The sequence below is a fragment of the Pseudorca crassidens genome, chromosome 11, assembly GCF_039906515.1.
Source record: "Pseudorca crassidens isolate mPseCra1 chromosome 11, mPseCra1.hap1, whole genome shotgun sequence".
NCBI classification, from domain to species: Eukaryota; Metazoa; Chordata; class Mammalia; order Artiodactyla; family Delphinidae; genus Pseudorca; species Pseudorca crassidens.
In genome coordinates, this window is record NC_090306.1 from 94,722,286 (window position 1) to 94,742,839 (window position 20,554).

Consider the following 20,554-nt stretch of genomic DNA (forward strand, 5'->3'; position numbering starts at 1 on the left):
AACGTGCATAAAGCAAAATACGCAGGATTACCAAGAAACCAATACAGAAAAGTGCAGGTGTCGGGTATTTTTTAAGACTGTGGTTCAGTAACCATCGTGCTTCTTTATCAGCACAGCAGAGAGCAGGCTCCTGAGGGGCTAGGAGCATGATGACCTTCCCAAGGCCTGCCCTCAGCTCGGACACGATGACCAGTGGTTTCTACTGAACAGGCCACCGGCACTGCGAGGGCCACGGCTTGTTGCCTACATTCGTAACAGAAGAAAACGCCGAAGGCCAGCTGGAGATTGGTGAAATGACGATGTACGTCTCCTCCACCCAAGTTCATGGGTTCCTAAATTCTCCTTGGGGACCCCAGGCATGAGCCCTGGTCTGGGGAGGGCAGGAGCTCCCCCAGGGGAAGGTGTCCAGCTCGGGGAGGCCTGGGTGGACCCAGCGGCAGGGCTGTGCCCTGGAGTCCAGGTGGGCGCCCCATCAGAAGCTCCCCAGCCTGCAGGCTCCAGCCCACAGTTCCCAGGGGTGTCTTGCAGGGAACCAGCTCCGGACCTGGGCGTGGAGGGTGGCGATCTGCTTCTCGAGGTTCCGCTTGGCCTCCTCCTCCTCCTCCAGCTGCTCCTTTAAGGAGTTCTTCTCGTCCTCCACCTGCTTCAGCTTGGTGCTCAGACTCAGCTTCTGCCGGTTCTCCTCCTGCAGGAGCTCCTACTCCGAAAACAAGGAGGGCAGGGGCTCAGGACCCGCAGCGTCAGGGCCTCGCGGTCCCCATACCCTTGGTGGAAGAGGGGAGCAGTCCCTCGGATTCAGGGGGCAGCCTGGCAAGGAGCCGGGAGGACGCAGAGAGCCGCGGATGCAGGGGAGGACGCAGAGAGCCGCAGATGCAGGGGAGGACGCAGAGAGCCGCGGATGCAGGGAAGGACGCAGAGAGCCGCGGATGCAGGGGAGGATGCAGAGAGCCGCGGATGCAGGGGAGGACGCTCTGAGACAAAGACCCAGAAGCCTGACAGCTAATGCCGTGCGGGCACAGGAGCCGTCCCGCCCTTACCTGCGTGTCCTGCAGCTGTGACTCCAGAGTGGAGAAGTCCTTGGTGAGCTTGCTGGACTTGCTGTCCGACTGGGTGAGAAGACCCGTCACATTGTCCAGCTCGACCTGCGCACGGATGGGAGACAAAGCCCCGTGAGCTCGACCACGACTGCTTGGGCCCCACCTCGGCTCTCTCGGCCATGCTGGACCTGAGTCACAGGCTGAACCCCAGAGGCCTCGCAGATTGAGCCAGGTTGCAGAGACAGAGAGAGAGAGAGAGAGAGAGAGAGAGAGAGAGAGAGAGACAAGAGCGGGAGCCCTGGCGATGTGGGCCAGGACCCAGGAGGTCCGGCGGAGGCCTCACCTGCAGCTTGGAGACCTTGTCGGCCAGCTCCGTGCGCACGCGCTCCCCCTCGGTGAACTTGACCTGCAGCTCCTGAAGCTGGGCCTCCACCTTCTTACGCTTGTGCTCGGAGTCCCCCTTGCCCTGAAGTAGCACCTTCACCTCGTTGGCCAGCTCCCCTCGCTCATTCTCCAGGGTCTGCTTGGCCTTCTCGAGGTTGGCTTTCACCTGGCAGCGGGGAGAAAAGCGAAGACGTGAAAGGGGGCACCTGTGACGTGAGGCTGGTCTTTCTAACATCATCGAAGATCCGGCGGGTCCAGACCCAGAATTGGCTGCCTTTGCAGCAAAAACGACACTGGGCAAGTCTGGGGGATGACGAGCTGGCAAGGATCCCAGACTCGGAAGGCTTGGGCCTGATGTGAACTCAGCACCCAGCTGGGGCCGGACACCCGGCACGTGGGCTCCCCCAGCTCTCACACCATCCCTGCCCAGCCTCCTGCACCAGCTTCAGGGAGCGTCCAAGGGCAAGATGCCATCATTGCAGATGTTAAGATTTTAGCTGTTATTATAGGATGATGGAAATTATAATTGTTCGTAGGTAGACTTCCAGAAAAGCCTCTTGAAAATTTGATGTTCAAAGTAACACAGTGATGTTCTTCCAAACAACATAAAAGCCGAGTTTACAGAATAAACACGACAATCCCAATCTAGTCCGTACCGAGCCGGTCACAGCATCACGGGCAAGGTCAAGGGTAAACCGGACCCAGCGTGAATGCAAAGTCACTTTGGGTGAAAACAGCTAAAGGACCAGGCAAGGCTTCAACCTGCCCAGAACCAGGTGGAAATTGAAGGTAGACAGGTAGACAAGGCAGGTTTCTGAAAATATTGTACAGGTTGCCGTGTGGAAGAGCCTCTGCCTTCTCGGGCTGCCACCAAGGGTGGCCGTGAGCTGGAGGCCACCGGATGCAGGACTGGTCTTGTTCAGGAACTGCCCGGCCACAGCCGAGAAACCATATGGGGTCAACGTCCCCAGGGTTCTCCCACGAAGACTCCAACTGACCACCTGTTGGGGGTGTTCTAGAGAAGGGACGGGCTTCAGAAAAGGGGACCCCGATGGCCCTCTGAAACTCAGAGTCGCTCCAATTCCATGAAATCTTCTGGTCTGGCAGGTTGATGAACAAGGTAATAATGAGAATAAATGATTCTTGAACAACTTACCGAGCCCTTACTATCCAAGTGCCTCACATGTTACCGACTCCAACTCTCACATTAATTGTAGGAGACGGGCTATCATCAGCCTCCCTTACAGATGGGGAAACTGAGGCACAGAGGGACCTACATCCCCAAGTCACACAGCCACGAGGGGCTGGAGCCTAGACCCTGCAAGGGCCCCCTGACCGTGGCAGAGCCTCACGGAGCCAGTCCTGGGGAGGCCCACGCACCCGCTTCGTCTGCTCCAGCTGCTCTGCCAGCTCCTCCACAGCCTGCGAGTGCTTCTGTCTCATCTCCTGGATCTGGGCCTCGTGGGTCTTTGCCTCCTCCTCAAGGGTCTTCTTCAGGATGTTCACTTCCTGTTCACGTTTGGACCTGGACAGAGAAACGCCCTCAGGAGGGAGGCCAGGGATCCAGGAGCGGTGCTGCCCTGGGGCTCTTCTGTGGCAGCAGAGAGCACCCGGCAAGGGGCACTGGCCACCCCAGGAAGCTTTCTGCCCGCTGGCCTCTCTCCATGGCCATGCATCCTACAGCCCAGGCTCACAGACACACTTTTTTTTTTTTTTTAAATGTACTGTAGGCCTTTTATGTAAGGAATTGGATTTTATTCTAAATACGAGGAGCCAGGAGTGAGTTATAAGCAGATTAATTAAATTAATTAATTAATTTATTTGGCCGCGGCATGCAGGATCTTCGCTTCCCAACCAGGGATGGAACTCGTGCCCCCTGCAGTGGGAGCGCAGCGTCCCAACCACCGGACTGCAAGGGAATTCCCCACAGACACACTTTGTAGAGGCATCTGTAGCCTTTCAGCTTTAAAGCCCACCCTTGCCTCATCCCAACTCCAAGCCAAGTTCTTCTACTCTAGGGAGAAGCTGCTGACGAACCATCAGCTTCCGAGCTCTCTGCTCCATGACAATTGGCCACTGTGTGTATGCAGAGACTTGGGGTCCATCCCTCCCAGGCTACAGCCTCCCCTTCCCTGCACCACCACCCCTATCCCTCAGCGACTTGGGTGGTCGGTCCCAAGACACACCTGAGCTCCTGCTGGGCAGCCGTGGAGTCCAGAGTGTCCTCCAGCTCTGTTTTTAGAGCCTCCAGCTCCTCCCCGAGGTCTCGTTTCTGCTTCTCAGCTTTATTCCTAGCAGCACGCTCAGACTCCAGGTCTTCTTGGAGTTCGGAAATCTGAGATTCCAGCTCCCGGATCTTCTTTAGGGCCATGTTCTTCTGGGCGGCTTCTTCTTCCACTCTGCCAAAGAGAGCAACAACATCAGGACGAGGTCACTGTCACCTATGGAGAGCAGAGTCTGCAGAAAAGGCTTCAGAGGGTGCAGCCAAAGCCACTTCTGGCAGTCATAATCATGGCCCTTAGGAGCTCTTCTCAGCGAAAACATCTGACGCATCCAGAAGACTTAGCGCTATTCCACTTTGAGAATTCAAAAACCTACAGAAGAATCATTTCATTTTCCAAATTAAGATTCAGTCCTTTAAACATTAAAAAAAAATGAAATGTTAACTGAAAAAAAAAAAGGAAATAAAATGCTACAGTCCATGATTACAGCAACTAAGTAGAAATACAAATGTGCTCCGACTTTGGGGGATAATGATGTGTCAGTGCACATTCATGAATTGTAACAAATGTATCACTCTTGCGGGGGAGGTTGCTAATGAGGGAGGCTGTTCACGTGGGGACTTGGGAATTCGCTGTAACTTCTGCTCAATTTTGTTATGAATCTAAATATGCCTGGAAAAATAAAATCTATTTTTTAAAAGCATGCCTGTAGCCATGAAATTTTAAAAAGGAAAGGAAAGAATTGCTATGATTGGATGACTAGGGTTGTGGATGAATTTTTGGGGGAATTACAAATGACAGAGAAGCCTTAGACTGCACTTTTAGTGAACAGAAAATGTTTTGTCATTAATTGGCTTCCAAGACAACAGCGGAGCGCGTGCCCGCAGTCACTGGTGCACCGAGAGCCACAGCAGGGAGCACGCTGAGAGTGCGGGCACTGGCTGATGCTCTGGCCCTCACCTGGCCAGGGCAGCCTGGAGCTCCTCCTCTTTCTTGGCCAGCTGCATCTTGAGCTCAGCAATCTGAGCCTGCAGCTCGGCGATCTGGTCACTGAGGTCCGTGGAGTCTCCTTCTAGCTTCCGGCGGGTCTTCTCCAGCTCCTGACGCTGCTTCTCCTCTCTTCGCAGGCGCTCTGAGAAGGAAGAATGGAGAGATGCGAACAGACCCCTCAGTGGCTACAGATCTGTCTTTGTCTTCAAATCTTACATAAAATGCCAAATATTTGTTACAAAACATCCGTGCTGTTTAAATGATCATGATTCACACTCATACCCAACTCCTGGATGAAGGGCAAGAACGTCACCATAAGCTTCCAAGTCCTTGTCTCTCCAACCCCACCCACTGACCCTTCCCACCAAGGGAACTATTCCCCCAAAGTTCATGTTTACAGTTCCCTCGTTTCCCTTTGAGGCTCCACCATGTCTGCCTCCCTAAAAATTATAACATTTAGTCCTGCATGAATCTGAACTTACATTAGGGATCTGTCCTATATAAATTCTATGGAGACGGTACAGCGGGACCAGAGTCCAATGGGCTTTACGACTCCTGTTATGACGTCACCTAGGTGATGTCCTTAACTTTCTGTGCCTCATCTGAGTAGTAAGGCTATAAGACAAGCTACTTCCTTAGGCTGCTGGGAGGCTCAGATGCGTTGGTATCTGAAAGCACCTGGAACCATGCCTGCCCATAGAGTGCGCAGTAAGGGCTGGCGACTCTTATTCCTCGTCTTACCTTGGTCGCTCAGCATTAAAATCTTGACATTTAGCAACTTAAGTGTCACTGTAATCGACCCATTTGGACTTCTGTCTGTGTGTTCCACCATGTGAACACACCACAACTTACCTGTCTATCCTACAGCTGATGGGCACTTGTAGGATGGGCACAGCCTACAGCTGTGTGCCCTCCTGAGCCACGAAGCCGTGAGCATTCTTGCCCATGACTCCCAAGGCACATGGACAAGAGGGATGGGTTGCAGGCAAAGCTTCAACCTCACTAGGCACTGGCAGACTGTCCTCCGAAACTGTCTACCAAGTTATACTCCCACTGGCAGCGTGTGTGTGTTCTGACTGTTCTACATCTTTGGCAAGACTTGTTAGCGTCAAACTTTCACGTCTGCCAATCCAGGGCCTGCTGCTCCAGGACCTCCTGGATGATGGAGTCTTTCAGACTATTCCCAGGTGAAGAGATCTCTGTGTCAGGACGTCTCTTCCCCTTGATGGTCTGAACACCTTCACCCAGGAGGGGCCAAGAAACCAAGCTGGGAAAATTCTCCTAGCGACCAGCCCAGATGGTTTCAGCCCTACGTCCACTGGGCACTGACAACTGCCCTGCGCACCGGGCTGCCCCACGTCTCTCCAGAGGGAGCAGTGGTTTCTGGCTGGAGCTCAGAGCCCCCCCGGTGGTCTGGGCTCCCCTTGCCCCCTGTACCACTCCTCTCAAGGGGCAGGGGCACAAGGGGTCCCCAGACAGCACAGACCTGGGCTTGTGCCAACCTCCGAGCCACCACGGATCCCAGGGCACAGGGAGACGGAGGCATGACTTGTCTCCCTGCCCCACGTGAAGCAACGGCCTCTCGCGATACCTGCCCGGCATCTTACAACACACACAGCACGTCCATGCGCATTATTTAGTTCATTCCTCACACTCACCCTTTCGCTGTGTCCCCTTAGAGGTAAGAGAAACTCAAGCTCACGGAGATTAATAGGTACAAGATGACACAGCTAGTAAGTGGCAGAGTCGCGGTCAAACCTAGACGCTCCTAGGAAATCTCAGAAGCTTGGGAAACGCACGGTGCGCGACATGAGAGAAACGCCAGAGCTCAATTCTCAACGCTCGTCACTTGGGGGAGCGTCCCTACCAACCAGTGCCTGGAGGTCCAGACTCCACAGGGAGCGGGCGCTGACCCCCATGTCTCGAGGGCAGCGGCCGGATACCACAGACCCCAGCCTCGCCCGCACACAGCGAGCGGGAGACCCGGCCGGCACTCCAGCTCCTGGCAGCAAGGCCCAGGCTGGGCCCCCGAGCAGGGGACACTCGAGCGATCCCGAGTCCGACCATTGCTGCCGCCACCCCCTTACCCTCCAGGTCGGTGATCATCGCCTCGTGCTTGTTCTTGAGCTTGGCCAGGCTCTTAGATTTCTCCTCCTCTTCCGTGAGGTTGGTGGTGAACTCGGCTATTCTGTCTTCCAGCAGCTTCTTCTCCTGGGGGGCGAGGGTGAGTCAGAGCTTAAAGTCAGTTGAGCGCAGAACACGTCAGCTCTCCTCAAGGCACGGCTCACCCCGACACTGAGGACTGAATGGCGGGGCAGGGCCTTAAACACCTGGTCAAGTTCATTAGGATTTCCTGGATCAAAGGAGTCATTCGGAAAGGTCACTAGCTCCCCTGCAATAGCTGGGCCTGCGTCACCCCTTTCTGCTCAGGTGAGAAGAGCCGCCAGGTGACAGTGAGCGTCAGCGAGGGAATTCAGGGCAGGCGGGATGACGCCACCTCCTGCATGCCTTCGACCTCCCCCGTCCTCACCCCCCAAAGTGCCCCTGCCCTTCTCACTTTCTGCTCTGTGTGGCCACCAGTGGAGTCCTAATCCCACAGTGGCGGCCACACAGCCAGCGTAACTCCCCACATCACAGGGTCCCGGGCAGCCGCCCTGCCCTGTCAACCTGGCCACCCCCATCCTCTGGAGATGGAGGTCAGCATCCTGACCTTGTCCCTCCTTCTCCTCTAACTTGATTCCCAGCTGTTATCTGCCGCCAGGCGGACGCTGACAGGGACCCAGCCGCAGCCCCGAGCCTGGAGCCGCTGCCCCAGCCGCTCGCCCCCGTGCCCCGGCTGCCGGGCTGCCGCCCCACCTTGGCCAGCTTGCAGTTCTGGTCCTCCAGGATGATCTGGCCCTCCTCCAGCTTCTTCAGCTTGGCCTCAGTGGTCACCTTCTCCAGCTGAAGCTTCTGCCGGGCGCTCTCCTCTTCCTCCAGCTGTTCCTCCAGTTCCTAACGGGAAGCCGGGGCGACGCCTGAGCAACTTGGATGCGGCCCGGCCCCCACGTGTGCGGTCATGTATTTAAAACCAGGGTGCGGGGACAAGAACCCCAGTCCAATCGCGGGGTCACGTGTTCCGAGGGGCCTCGTCCAGCAAGCATCCGCCCTCCGCTCCTCAGACCAGCCAGAGCCAGGACGGAGGAGGGGAATTAAATTGGCTTCGACGCTCAGTGGGGCAGGCATCTGACACGTCAGAAATAACCACCCAGGGAATTCCCAGGTGCTCCAGTGGTTCAGACTCCGAGCTCTCACTGCCGATGGGCCCGGGTTCAATCCCCGGTCAGGGAACTAAGATCCTACAAGCCGCGCGGCACGGCCGTAAAAAAAAAAAAAAAAATCCCCAAAGAGAACACGTCTCCAAGGCTGCCCCCGGGACAAAGGCTGTCCTCCCATGGCACTCGTGGCACCCCTGCTCCCCACGCAGCCCACCCCCCGCCCCATGCCTGAGGTCCGGCCCTGCCCCTCCTCTGGGCACCTGGATGTTCTGCTGCATCTTCCTCTTCTCAGCCTGCAGGTGCTGGCAGCGGTCTTCCTCCTCCTCCACCCTGGCCTCCAGGTCATGGCAGATCTCTTCGAGCTCCTGCTTCTTGGCGGTCAGGCGGGCCCGGAGCTCCTCGGCCTCAGCACACAGTTCCGTTTCTGCCTGGAGCTGCTCCTGCAGCTGCAACTTCTCAGCCATGAGCTGCGAGAACACGTGGGAAATGTGAGCGCTTACGGCCGCCTCGGGCCACTTGTACCCACAGGAGAACTGGTCTCCAGTGCAGGCTCCTGCAGGGAAAACCCTGCTGATGAGAGCAGCTCCCATCTGAGGACGCTTAAGCTGCCCTGCATGTTTAAACATCACGTCCACCGTCCCTCACCACCGCTCCGTGAGCTGTACGTCAAGATCCTGAGGAAACAGGCTCAGAGAGGGGCTGGGCCTTGAACCCAACACTCATGAGCTTCCCATCCCATGGGGTAGCCTTCCTACATCACGAAACCCCGAACAGGGTCGGCAGAGAAATTAACCAGGCATGCCTCGCCTACTGGTTGCCAGCAGGTGGCAGCACTGCCTGGGCAGAGCCTGCAGACACCCACCTGGGACTGGAGGGTCTCCATCTCTGAGAGCCTGCTCTCAGCGGCCAGCTGCTTCTCCCGCACCTTCACCAGCTCCTCCTCCTTGGCCATCATCTCCTCCTCCTGCCGGCTCACCTGCAGCAGCGGCTTGACCTAGGAGAGGAGATTGAGGAGGAAACGTGCTCAGGGGAAGATGCCTGTCCAGGCTGAGAGCCGTGGCGCCTTCCCCTCACCTGTGGAAGCGCAAGCTCATGAGAGTGAGGGGCAGGTAGGACGCAGGGCAGAGGAGGTGCAAATGGGTACAATCTTTCTGGAAATCAATTTGGTACTGCGTGCCATAGGCCTCTGACCCACTAACTACGTTTCGGGGAAACTACCCCTATGTGTACGTGAAGATGTTCAGGACAGCGTTGTTTATAACAGTGAAAATTTCAGAGAGATAAACATCCACTGCTGGAAAAAATAGTCAGATAAATTATGAAACAGCTCTAGGGAACAGTATGCTGACTTTTAAAAAATGATGCTCATGAAGGAATTTTAGATGCAAAATGCAAAGTACATGACTGTTTATACAAGTCAAAGCTCAGCTACGTAAGAACGTGTGTGGTTTACACAGCAGAGATTTACTGGGAGTGAAAAAAAAATTTTTTAAAAGCAGACTAAACATGGAAACATCTATTCAATATTGACGTTGGCACAAGGATGAAGGGATTATAGGTGAATTTTTATTTTCTTGTTTACCCTTGTGGTTAGTCTAACTTTTCGCAATTACCACAGATTACTTATCATAAACAAAAGCAGCCTGAACAACTTTACTAATTAACGAACTTTTTGTAAAGGCTAGGGAGGACCCATCCAGCGGGCGCAGATTCTGACCTGCCCGTGGTTTCTGGGTGGGCAGCTCTGTCTCCACGTGGAGCCGTGGTGGGCGGGCTGGGCCCTGACATCCCAGGAGCCGCCCTAGCCCAGCCCGATAGCACTGTGGCCGTCCACGCCGGACACGTGCCCCGGCTCACACCCCTCTAGACCCCATGGGCAGGATCATCCAGGGCTCCTGTGCTGAGCACAGGGACGCAAAGGCAAAGTACCAGCCCCAGGGCCTGAGCCCTGCAGGAGGCCAGCGTGAGGCCTGCCCGTCCCCCGTGTCACGCGGAGGCCCTTCCAGACCCACCTTGGTGAAGAGCCGCCACCACTGCCAGTTGCGCAGCTTGAGGTAGGCGGCACAGTTCCTCTGCAGGACTTTCATGGCCGTCAGCTGCTGCTGCCTCTTGGCGAAGGCCCTGTGGGGCGAGGGTCACAGTCAGCCCTCCAGGTGGGGGACGGCACACCTCCCTCCCGACAGTCCTGACCTCACTTGTGGAGGCTTTTCCGGAGGGACCGACCCCTGCCGGGGGCACCACGAAACAGACGTGGCGGGAAGGAGGTCGGCTTCGGGTAGAATCCTGTGGGTGACCTCACAGAGGGTGCCTGGGGCCGAGGTCACCACAGATCCGAGTCAAGTGTGAGCCCTGGTCATCAAGTCCGTCTATCGACCGCAGCTCCCCACCCTGGTACCACCCACGATCTTGTGGCTTTGGTTTAGAGGGAGAACGTCCGCAGCTGATGACCTACACAGGTCCATTTGTCCAAACTCCACAAACTCATGCTGCGTTCCCCAGCGCTCAGATCTCAGGCTGGAACAGACACCCCTGAGCACAGACACGGAGGGCTCAGGGGACAGATGTGCAGCTGCCCCATCCACCTTCCCGCAGCAAGTCAGCCCCTGACCCCCACAGGAGCTGCTCGGGACTCAAGGCTGACCTCCTCCTCTGGGAGCACGGCGTCCTCTGGGGACAGCCAGCTCTGGGTGTCATCCTTACGTGAGGGACACAGGAAGGAATAGCGGTGGTAGGAGCTTTCGTGACGAGCAAATCCAAGCGCAGTCACCCCTCCCACCAGCTCACTTTAAACCTCAGGCAGAAATCCAGGAAGTAGGGGGGCAGGGAAGGCCACGGGGGCCTCCCGGGGCGACACCTGACTGGCACTAGGGCGCCCAGGCCACCGCTTCCTCAGTGTCCTCCGCTACAGGAGAGCTGGGAGGGCCCGAGCGCGGGGCAGGCTGGGTGGGGTGGGCGTCCCAGGACTCACTTTCTGGCCAGGTAGCCCCTGCAGCAGGCCTGGAAGCCGATGATGACGTCCGTGATCTTCAGGTCCCGTTCCTCCTCCAGGTGAGCCAGCACGCCGGCCCGGAAGAAGACCTTGCTCTGGCCGATGCGGTACAGGTTGCTGTCGAGCTCCAGGGCTTTGATCTAGACGGAGGCGAGTTGGCCACTTACCCCTTGCCACCCCTGCGGAGCCCTGGAGCAAGGCCAAGGACGGGGGAGGGGCCTGGAGCCTGGGTCAGGCCTGCTCTGTGGGCAGCCTTCTCCTGGTGCAGGGAAAGCGCGGCCGGGGGCACGCTGGGGAGCAGGCAGGTGGGGGCCGGCATGGGGCAGGTAACGAGTCAGACTTGCAGAGAAGCACAGAATCTCGGCCCTGAAGGGAGCCTGGAGGTCTCCTCTTCCTTCCCCGTGCCGCCCCGCACACTGCAGTCACGCTCTACAAATGCCCAGTCAAGTCTCCCTCCAAGCAGAGGTGGCCAAGCATCATTGTTTGGTCCAAGCCCAGCAGAGACTCCAGCTCAGGCCAGGATCAAATACTAACTAGATGACCCTAGGCCTTGACCTCCGTGAGCCCATATTTCCTCAGCTGTAAAATGGGAATAACGGTTTCTTTAATTAAAAGAAAAGTTAACAGACAAAGCAAATAATAGCACCTCCTTTCTAGGAGAGCCGTGGGAGTCAAACAAGAGAACGCACAGAAAGCACCTAGCACAGGGTCAAGCGTGTGACCAGTGCCGAACGGGCTTCAGCCGTCATTACCATTACCGGGCTGTTCTGGTACAGGAACCAGGCTCTTTTACTAAGCCCACGGGCAAGGGTCTGTCTGTCCAACTGTCTGCCTGGGAGAGAAGAGATTTAGAACAAGCTCCAAGAGGCAGAGCCTTGAATAGGGTAAGTGGGATCGGGGGGCCTTGGTGTCCACGAACGACCCGGCAGAGGCCCTGTGAAGAGGGAAGCCCAGGGCAGGTGGAGCCACTGAGGGCATCCCCCGGCCACGCGCCCCACCTCCCTCCCGGCATGAAGAGCCCAAGCTGCCCATCTTCCCTGCAGGGCTGGACGGAGGGGACCTGCTTATGCCAGAAGTGGGGACACCCCTCACTGGCCAGCAGCTAACTCAGCCTCCGGAGAAACAGCGGCCCAGACACGAGCTGGAGGCACACCCTTCTTCCTTCACGCCTCCTCTCTGCCAGGTGACAAGCATCGGAGAGCAGGGAGATGTGTCTTCTCCCTCCTTTTCTAGCCCCCATCTCCCTGTCCCTTAATGTGCTGCTTTGCACAGAGCAGGTGTTGAATTTTTCTTCCCTCTTCTCTTTCCTCCCCCACCCCCAAGCCCGGCCTATCCTCGGCTGACTCTTTGGAAAGAACGCGAAGTAAAGCAAGCAGGAGGTGGTGGCTACTGACTCTGGACACGTCAGGCCCAGCGGGACGCCTGCCTGCAAAGCAGAAAAACGACTGAGTGGGTACAGCCTCAGCGCGGCCACTGGGTCACCACAGGGCCTTCATTCGCTATGCAGAATCCAGTGCCCACTGCCCGTCAGGCACTGGTTCAGAGCTGGGGGAAAGAGAGGAAAGGTCCAGAAACTCAGACACCGGCAGCTTTGGGCTGGTCGTGGCGCCCTGGTGGCAAGCTGCCCCGCCGACCACACCGCATGTGAAGACCGGAGGAGACGTGCGCAAGAAAGAACCAGAACGTGCCCAAAAGGAAGAGGCCGTCTCACACCACAGCCTTGCCACGCCGCGGCTCTGGCCTCCTCCCTCCCACCTGGCTCCCACACGCTGTCCTGACCCCACCAAGGGCTAAGGGGGCTGCCGCTCAGGGCACCTGGCAGAGTCAGAACCGGCTTGTTGGAGGAACAAGAGAGCACGGTGCCAATGGATGCAAAGGACCCTGTCCAGTCACAGGGGCGCTGGCCACACGGATGCCCAGCAGGCCACGGGTCACCCAACACAGGAGGCGGGGCCAGCAGCTCGACTCACCATGAGCACACACGCCTGCTTCCCATCCATGAAGCCCTTAGGAATGGAATTTGGTGTCAGGATCTCGTATCTGAGGAAGAGAAGGACAGCCAGGTCAGGTTAGCCCTCGCTTGGATTCCACGTGGCCTGGAACATACGTGAGAGATTAGGGTCGTCCCTGTGGTGTAGCAGATGTAGAATTCTTTCCACAGAGTCTCCTAAGGAAAGGGAACATTTGGTGAACCCCGCCCTGCTCTTTCCTTAGGCCAAATGGCACGAGGAAGGCCTGGTGCTTTCCAGAAAGCGAATGGAAACTCATGTCGGGCTGTTTCATTCACTCAAGGGTGAGTTTTGCAGTGGGCTTACTAACTGCTAATCACCCAGCATCCGCGTCTGTAACCCCAGAACAGAAGGCCACGCCCACCTCTTCACTGAGACGCTGCAGGGAACCACCAATCAACGGGGTGGTCCAAGAAATTAAACCCAGGGCTGCATCAAGACGGCAACTGGCGCTAAACACAGTCATTAAGCAAAGAAGCCGGTGTCACTACTGTCCCCCTCTGCACACATAGCAGACTTCCATTTCCATCAAGTTCCTTTAATACCCAAGGCTCCAGCTGATCCTCCTTTAATTTCTTTCCAGAGCTCCTCTAACTGTAGCAAACAGCGCCAGGCTCCCAAAGTGACTAGGAGTGAAAGCCAATGAGATAACTTTTGTTTCAGAAACAAAACAGAGAAATCCCTCCTCCCGCAGACGGTGGCACAGAGAACCGTGTGAGGAGCCGGCCGGAACTCAACTCCATGTGGACGAGGAAACGGCTCCCCTACCGGAGGCCCCTGCTGGGATGCAGCCGGCCCTGGGCCCTGCTCACCTCTGCCGGAACTCCTGGAAGACCACGCGGTTGGGGAAGCCCTGGCGGCAGATTCGGATGCCCTCGAGAACCCCGTTGCAGCGCAGCTGGTCCAGCACCAGATGGGGGTCCAGCTTGCCAGCCTAGGGAGGAAAATACACGCACCTGCTCTTACTTCTGCGCCCAGGAACTGATGGAGAGAGGGGCAGCCCCCTCTGCATGAAACAGGGCAAAAGCCCCCAAGGGAGTTGGGAGTCGCTGCCGCCCACAGGTTTTGACAGCCCAGTTAATTACGTGATCCAGGTCCGGGAGAGGCAGAAACACAGGCTACGAAGGCAGCTTAGCCCCTAAGGGTGCCTGAGCCACCCCGCCGGGGAACTTAACCGAGGCCACTGTGTGCGGCGGGGGACAGAGCTTCTGCACAGGGAGACAGACCAGAGTGGAGTGGCCCGCATGTGTGCCCGCCCACACCTTCTTCTCGTGGTTGGGGATGATGCAGCGGACGAAGTTGGGGTTGGTGTTCCTCAGCGTGGCCATGAGCTTGACCAGCTGCTCCTTGTACAGCTGTCCCACCGTGCGAAACATGCCCTTGCGTGTCTTGAAGGCCCCTGGCAGCGCCGTCTCCGACATGCCAGCCACCTGGTCCAGGCCGATGATGCGGTCCACTGCAGAGAGCACGCAGAAGCACTTGAGTACCCGGCGGTCCCGGTGAGGGCGGAGGGGTGGGAAAGACAGACAGACAATCTGGACAGAAAGAGAGGAGACTACGGAACAGCAGACTGTTTCCACTTGGAGTCTACACAGCAGGCTAAAGTCATCTCCAAATGTTGAGCGAAGGTGGCCTTGTGAGCAAGGAGCAGAAAGCAGGAAGCACTCTTTGGAAAGGCTGCAGAGCCACTGAGGGGAGCAGCGCACCTGTGAAGGCTAACTCCACATCCACGGCGCTCATCTCAGCCACCCTGGAAAGCTCCTAACCCAGAGACACGACAGAGCTAACACTGGGAGATTAGGATTGACGTTTATACACTACCATGTGTAAAACAGATAGCTAGTGGGAACCTGGAAGCACAGGAAGTTCAGCTCAGTGCTCTGTGACGACCTAGATGGGGGGGATGTGTGTGTGTTGAGGGTGGAGGATGGGGGTGGGAGGGAGGACATATAGGTGTACATATAGCTAATTCACTTCATTGTACAGCAGAAACTAACACAACATTGTAAAGCAATTATACTCCAAAACAAAACAAAACAAAACAGAATCCCCTTTCACACTAGCTGCGATTCAGATAAGTTGATAGGCGCTGTGTAGCCTTTTGGTGAGTGTTGTGATGGCTGGTAAATAGCAACCCTTTGCTATGAGAATAACTGTAAAAAGAAAACAGACCTAATAACGCATTTTGGAGCGGCGAGCCAAGCTCGCCCACTTGCCTGGCTCCGAGGAGGTGTTCAACTTGACTTACAGGAACCCTGTAGTCCTCGGATCCCAGATGAAATGAAAAACTCAGCACCCTGAATTCAGGTTGACCTTTACCCGAGAGCACTGGGCTAGGAGTCAGAAGGCAGGAGCTCTAAAGCGACTCTGCCGTCGCCTGCAGGACTCTGGACGAGCCCCTCTCTGTCTGCAGCGGCCCCACGCAGGGCTCTCTACATCAGGGACCTAGCGCAGCAGGAATGGTGTCGGAGCAGAGAGTTCCAGACAACCACTTCTGCCAGTGACGACCCCTTCTCCCTCTCGTCTCCCCTGGTCTCCAAGCTCAGGGGTCTTTATCATCTAAGCCCACCCTCCAAGGAAGAAGCCCTCATCACCATGGCTCCCACCCAGAACAATGAAATGAACTGCTTCCTCCCAGGCGGAAACAAAACAACGAACAAACCCAACCTAAGTGGCCGGCAATTTGAGGCCAGTCTTAAGCAAGAGCCAATGTTAAATTTGAAAGCTTCCATTGCTGGCTACAAAAGTTAAGAATTCTGTGACAAAGTCGGTTTCCTATTCCTCTGCGGCCAGATCTCTTATTTTTTTGAAGGCAACACAAAGGACTGTTGCTCAAGAGGGAAGCTGGGAGTGAGGATGGACCCGATGAACCCTCTCAATTAAAACGGGAGGCATCTGGACCTCATGCAGCCACCGCAGGGCCCCTCTGGCCACCAAAGGTGTCCTGGGAGTGGGTGGCTTGTGACGGCCACTCAGGTTGCCCAGCGTGAGGTCAAACACGCCCCGTAACAACTCGCCGTTTCATGTAAGTGTGCCCTGCCCCCGGAAGGCCTGGCCCGGGAGGAGCAGGTGACTGCTGCGTACACACACAGGTGCACGCACGCACAGACACACGAACGTGTAACAGCAGTGCGCACAGCACCTCGTGCTGAGACACGGCAGCCATGCAATCAATGAGACGCCGCCTTCACGGGCGGGAGTTCTGAAGGGGATATAGATTGTAAAATGATTTTTTTTCCTTTTAAGATCTAACAAGAAGTGTCAATATCAAAACACGGCCCTGATGTGCCTGGTTTTCCACTGGAGGCCTGGAGGCGATGGGGAGGGGGAAGGGCCCTCCCCACAAGCCCGGGGCCGAGACCAGGGAAGGGGCACAGTCAGGCAGCAGCAGCCACGGCAGAGAACGCTGAGCAGAAGCGCTCGTCACGCAGCCCTGGGTGCACCACACACGGACGGACGCCGCACCGGGCAGCCAGTCACCTGGTTCTAGGAGGAGGAGGGTAGGAAAGCGCTGATAGAAATGGGCTCTCTGGGTGCTCTGCGTCTCTGCAACAGAGAGGTTAAAGCAACACCCAGGCAGAAGGGAGGAGAGACCAGCAGAGACAAGGAAAAGAACGACTTCCGGAGCTACCAGCTACCGGGGAGAGGCAGGGAGGCAGTAAGGAGTGGGACGGGAACCTGGGCGCCGGGCCATCACGCGACCCCCCCCACCCCCCGCGCTAGAAAGGGCTTGTCTGTGGCCGCGGAGCCCAGGGAAGCCTCTGCCCAAGAGCAAGTGGCTGCGCAGCATGTTCAAGGATGCTCGGGGCTCAAGGACAGGGTGACCGTAAGGGTCGGAGGATCCCAGGCTCCCGGGTGCTAAGCGGTCCACGTCCTGGGCTCGGCCCGCTGCCGTGGAGGGAAGAGGCCCAGCCGGGGGCACCGGGAGGCGGGGTGAGGGCCAAGGGCGTACCATCCTTCCACAGCTCTGAGACGAACTTGTCGGAGGACTGGTGCAGCAGCGTGGCGATGTTGTCGTTCAGCGGGTCCATATTCTTCATCAGCCACTCGTCAGCTTTGTAATCCACCTGCAAGACGGGACCCCAGGTTACGGGCTGCTTGGGGGACTTCGGCGCGCGCAGCCTCTCCGATGACCAGCCGACCCCACAGGCGGAAACATTAAAAACTGTGAACCCCCGGCCCGGCATTTGCATCCCCAAGAAGGAAATGATGAGTGGCCAGGGCGGAGCCTCCATGAGATGTTCTCTGCGGAATCACGCAGAAAGCAAAAAATTTAAGCCACGCGAACCCCAAGCAAATGGTTATAGTTACACCACGGAATGTTCTGTTTTTAATTTTTTTAAGGTAACGTGAACATAAAGAAAAAATCCTGAAAGGACGTTAACCAAAATGTGGTAATATTTCTTTTTAGTAACAGGCAAGTAAGTTTTACTTTTTCTTTGTCATTTCAGGATACCCAGGTTTTCCTGGATATGTGTTATTCTTATCTTTTTTTCTGTTTTAATTAATTTATTTTAGTTTTGGCTGAGTTGGGTCTTTGTTGCTGTGCGCGGGCTTTCTCTAGTTGCGGCGCACCAGCTTCTCATTGCGGTGGCTTCTCTTGTTGCGGGGCACGGGCTCTAGGCACGCGGGCTTCAGTAGTTGCAGCACGTGGGCTCAGTAGTTGTGGCTCCCGGGCTCCGTAGTTGTGGCGCACGGGCTTAGCTGCTCTGCAGCATGTGGGATATTCCCAGATCAGGGCTCGAACCCGTGTTCCCTGCATTGGCAGGCGGATTCTTAACCACTGTGCCACCAGGGAAGCCCCTTATTCTTATCTTTTTTGAAATATGTCCTTAATAACAAGAGTGGTACAACATTATGTATTCTAACAATACAAACAGAGCGGGAAGCTGCTGCAACTCCCGCCCTAAACCACATAGCAGTAACCGCCGCTCTCAGCCGGTGGTCCCCTCCTGGCCCCTCTCGACAGGTTTCCGCACACATACTGCTATTGATGACAAGGTACAGGATGGTGGCTTCTTTCTCCCTAGGGGCAGAGTTACCTCCTGGGAGACGACAAACCCTGGAGCTTAGTGTCTCGGCCATCTGTCCCCCGGGCACAGGCAGCATCCTTGTCCTTTTAGCTGCTGTGGTGCAGCGCAGGCGAGGATGCACGCGGTCAGTCTCACCGCTCAGGCCCCTCGGGGGCTTTTGGGTGTTCCCAGTTTCCGCATCACAGACAACAGTACAACAAAAGCCCTGCTATATTTCTAACAGGGGTGGAAGTGGAAATGGGGCTTTAGGTGCCGTTACCTTAGGTAACGAGAAAACAGAGGTTTTTTAAACAGGGAGCTTGTGGGAATTCCCTGGTGGTCCACTGGTTAGGACTCGGCACTTTCGCTGCTGTGGGCCCGGGTTCGATCCCTGGTTGGTGAATTTAGATCCTGCAAGCCGCACGGCACAGCCCCCCAAAATAAATAAATCTCATCACACACCCGAGTGTAACCAATAGTTAGATACTCCATGCAAGCAACACAGTTTGCTGAGAAAACCCAGCTTTAGTCTAAGCACGGACCTCTGCAGACTCGGGACATCCCTGTTCAGTTAGGTTCAAGCCCCAGGAACAAGCCAGCTGGTGTGAAGGCAGCTCTGCCACTTACTGGCCGGTGGCCTTGGCAATAACAAAGCCATCATCTATGGGTGTGTCTCACCCAGAGGACTGTGCCACCCCCATGTGGCAGATGTTCTGGGATGTCTGGAGACATTTCTGGTTTGGCAAGTAGGGAGGGTGCTGCTGACCTCTGGTGGGGAGAAGCCAGAGACACTGACAAACATCCTATAACACACAGGACGGGCCCCAACCACAGACTGACCCGGCCCCCGAGTGGGCAGTGTGGAGGCTGAGAGGCCCTGCCCCAGAGCACCGACCGCCGACTCTGGGCTCACAAGCTCCTTTAATCCCTGTTACCCAGTTCAGTGGTGGTCACCCCCACTTTCCATGTGACTCAACCAAGGCTCAGAGAAGTGAGGGAACCAGCCCAAAGTCACACAGGGGCAGAGCTCTAACACAGACTCCACGGCCTGCGTCTTTAGCACAAATCTCATTTCCGCACCTGGAAAATGCACCTAATGATAAGACACAACAGGACACCAGCCTGAGCACCTCACAGGATTGCTGCAAGCTTCTAACAAAACGGAACACGTGATGGTGCTTGGCGAGGTGGGGGAGTCCCGTGAATGCTGAAGGCACCAGGCACATTATCGGACGAGTCACGGGACAAGGATACTGCGCCCCGCCCCACACCTCGGGGCTCCCGGTCTTAGAATCGCCTCTAAGTCTCCTACGCAGGTCCGGCCGACACCTTCCTGTACGTGTGCGCCTCACCTTGCCAGCGTAGTGGATGATGCAGAAATCCGCTTTGTCCTTCAGCTGCTTGGGCTTCTGGAACTTGGGGTGGGTGCCCTGCTCCTGCACCACCTTCTCCACGAAACTCTTGTCCGTGGCTTTGGGGAACCAGCACTCCTCGTCCAGCAGGGCCAGGATGCCTGGGGGGCCTGCCTGGAGGAAGCACAGCGTCGCACGGGTGAGCTCGACCTGGAAACCCACCCATTCCTGCCCTCGTAAGAAGCCCAAGCCCAGAATCTCTCCAGAAGGTAGGCAGTGCTTCCCCGCAGGGAGGAAAAAAAAACAGAAGAAGAAGAAGAAGAGGAAGAAGAAGAAGCAGCACTGCCGAAAGGACTCAATTTAAGAGCTCTAGCTCAAAAGAAACTGCTGGGGTCTAGGCTACAGCTGCATCAGAAGGGCTCTCCAATGAGTGCACTGGAAATCCCTTGGCGGGCTTGATGGGCCAAGCAGACCCCCGGCCCACGTCCAGAGGCTGCCCCCAGCAGATGCCCCGTTCCCCGAGTCCCTCCGCATCCCCTCCCCCGCCCTCCATATCCACACAGCTACATGGTGACAGGTGACACTTAGGACAAGCCCCCCGAGGAGGAGGAAGCACCCCAGAGCCCCAAAAGCCTTCCGTACACTGAGTTTATAAAACAAGAGAGCAGACTCGGACATCGTGAGGACTGGCTGACAGGCCTGGGAGCCACGTGGGTTCTTGTTTGTTAGAAAATGCAACTGATGAAAAAAAAACTCATCGCAAAAGCAAATCGTTTCATGTCAGAATTCTGGGTAGTTCCAGCCCCAGAAGGGCAGAGCGAAGAGGGCGGTGGTGAAGCCCCCCCAGGTGTGGCTCTTACTGGCTTCTCGATGAGGTCGATGCAGGGCTGCAGGTCGAGGCCGAAGTCGATGAAGTTCCACTCGATGCCCTCGCGCTGGTACTCCTCCTGCTCCAGGATGAACATCGTGTGGTTGAAGAGCTGCTGCAGCTTCTCGTTGGTGTAGTTGATGCACAGCTGCTCGAAGGAGTTCAGCTGCAAGAGGGAGACAGGGTCACGGACGTGCCACCCTCCCACTACACGGCCTGCAAGTCCCTTGGCAAGAACCTCCTGGGCCCACGGACCTCGCCAGCAGCCTGTAAAGTCCCTTATCTCAGGATAAAGTTTTTAAACGCATAAAATAGATTCTAAAAGAAAGAAGTTATGCTGAAATGTAATTATCAAAATATTGTGACAGGAATACACGGTGCTCCTTCATTAAAAGGCACGAGTCACAGGCTTAACAACTTCCAGAATTTTGAAG

General features: G+C 56.3%; 1 protein-coding gene across 2 annotated transcripts in view; it reads right to left on the reverse strand.

Moving 5' to 3' along the window:
* Positions 1-20,554, reverse strand: part of MYH9 (myosin heavy chain 9) — a 93,374-nt gene that overhangs the window by 9,972 nt on the left and 62,848 nt on the right. For both annotated transcript variants that reach the window (XM_067697928.1, XM_067697927.1), the window contains exons 13-30: positions 20,113-20,286; positions 19,253-19,426; positions 16,841-16,955; positions 14,151-14,344; positions 13,701-13,822; positions 12,850-12,919; positions 10,859-11,019; positions 9,903-10,011; positions 8,753-8,884; positions 8,151-8,357; positions 7,490-7,627; positions 6,721-6,844; positions 4,604-4,775; positions 3,608-3,820; positions 2,802-2,946; positions 1,381-1,587; positions 1,038-1,142; positions 545-697 (exon numbers count right to left, since the gene is read on the reverse strand). In XM_067697928.1, the coding sequence (XP_067554029.1) occupies positions 545-697; positions 1,038-1,142; positions 1,381-1,587; positions 2,802-2,946; positions 3,608-3,820; positions 4,604-4,775; positions 6,721-6,844; positions 7,490-7,627; positions 8,151-8,357; positions 8,753-8,884; positions 9,903-10,011; positions 10,859-11,019; positions 12,850-12,919; positions 13,701-13,822; positions 14,151-14,344; positions 16,841-16,955; positions 19,253-19,426; positions 20,113-20,286 (2,715 nt within the window). The remainder of the gene's footprint in view (positions 1-544; positions 698-1,037; positions 1,143-1,380; positions 1,588-2,801; positions 2,947-3,607; positions 3,821-4,603; positions 4,776-6,720; positions 6,845-7,489; positions 7,628-8,150; positions 8,358-8,752; positions 8,885-9,902; positions 10,012-10,858; positions 11,020-12,849; positions 12,920-13,700; positions 13,823-14,150; positions 14,345-16,840; positions 16,956-19,252; positions 19,427-20,112; positions 20,287-20,554) is intronic.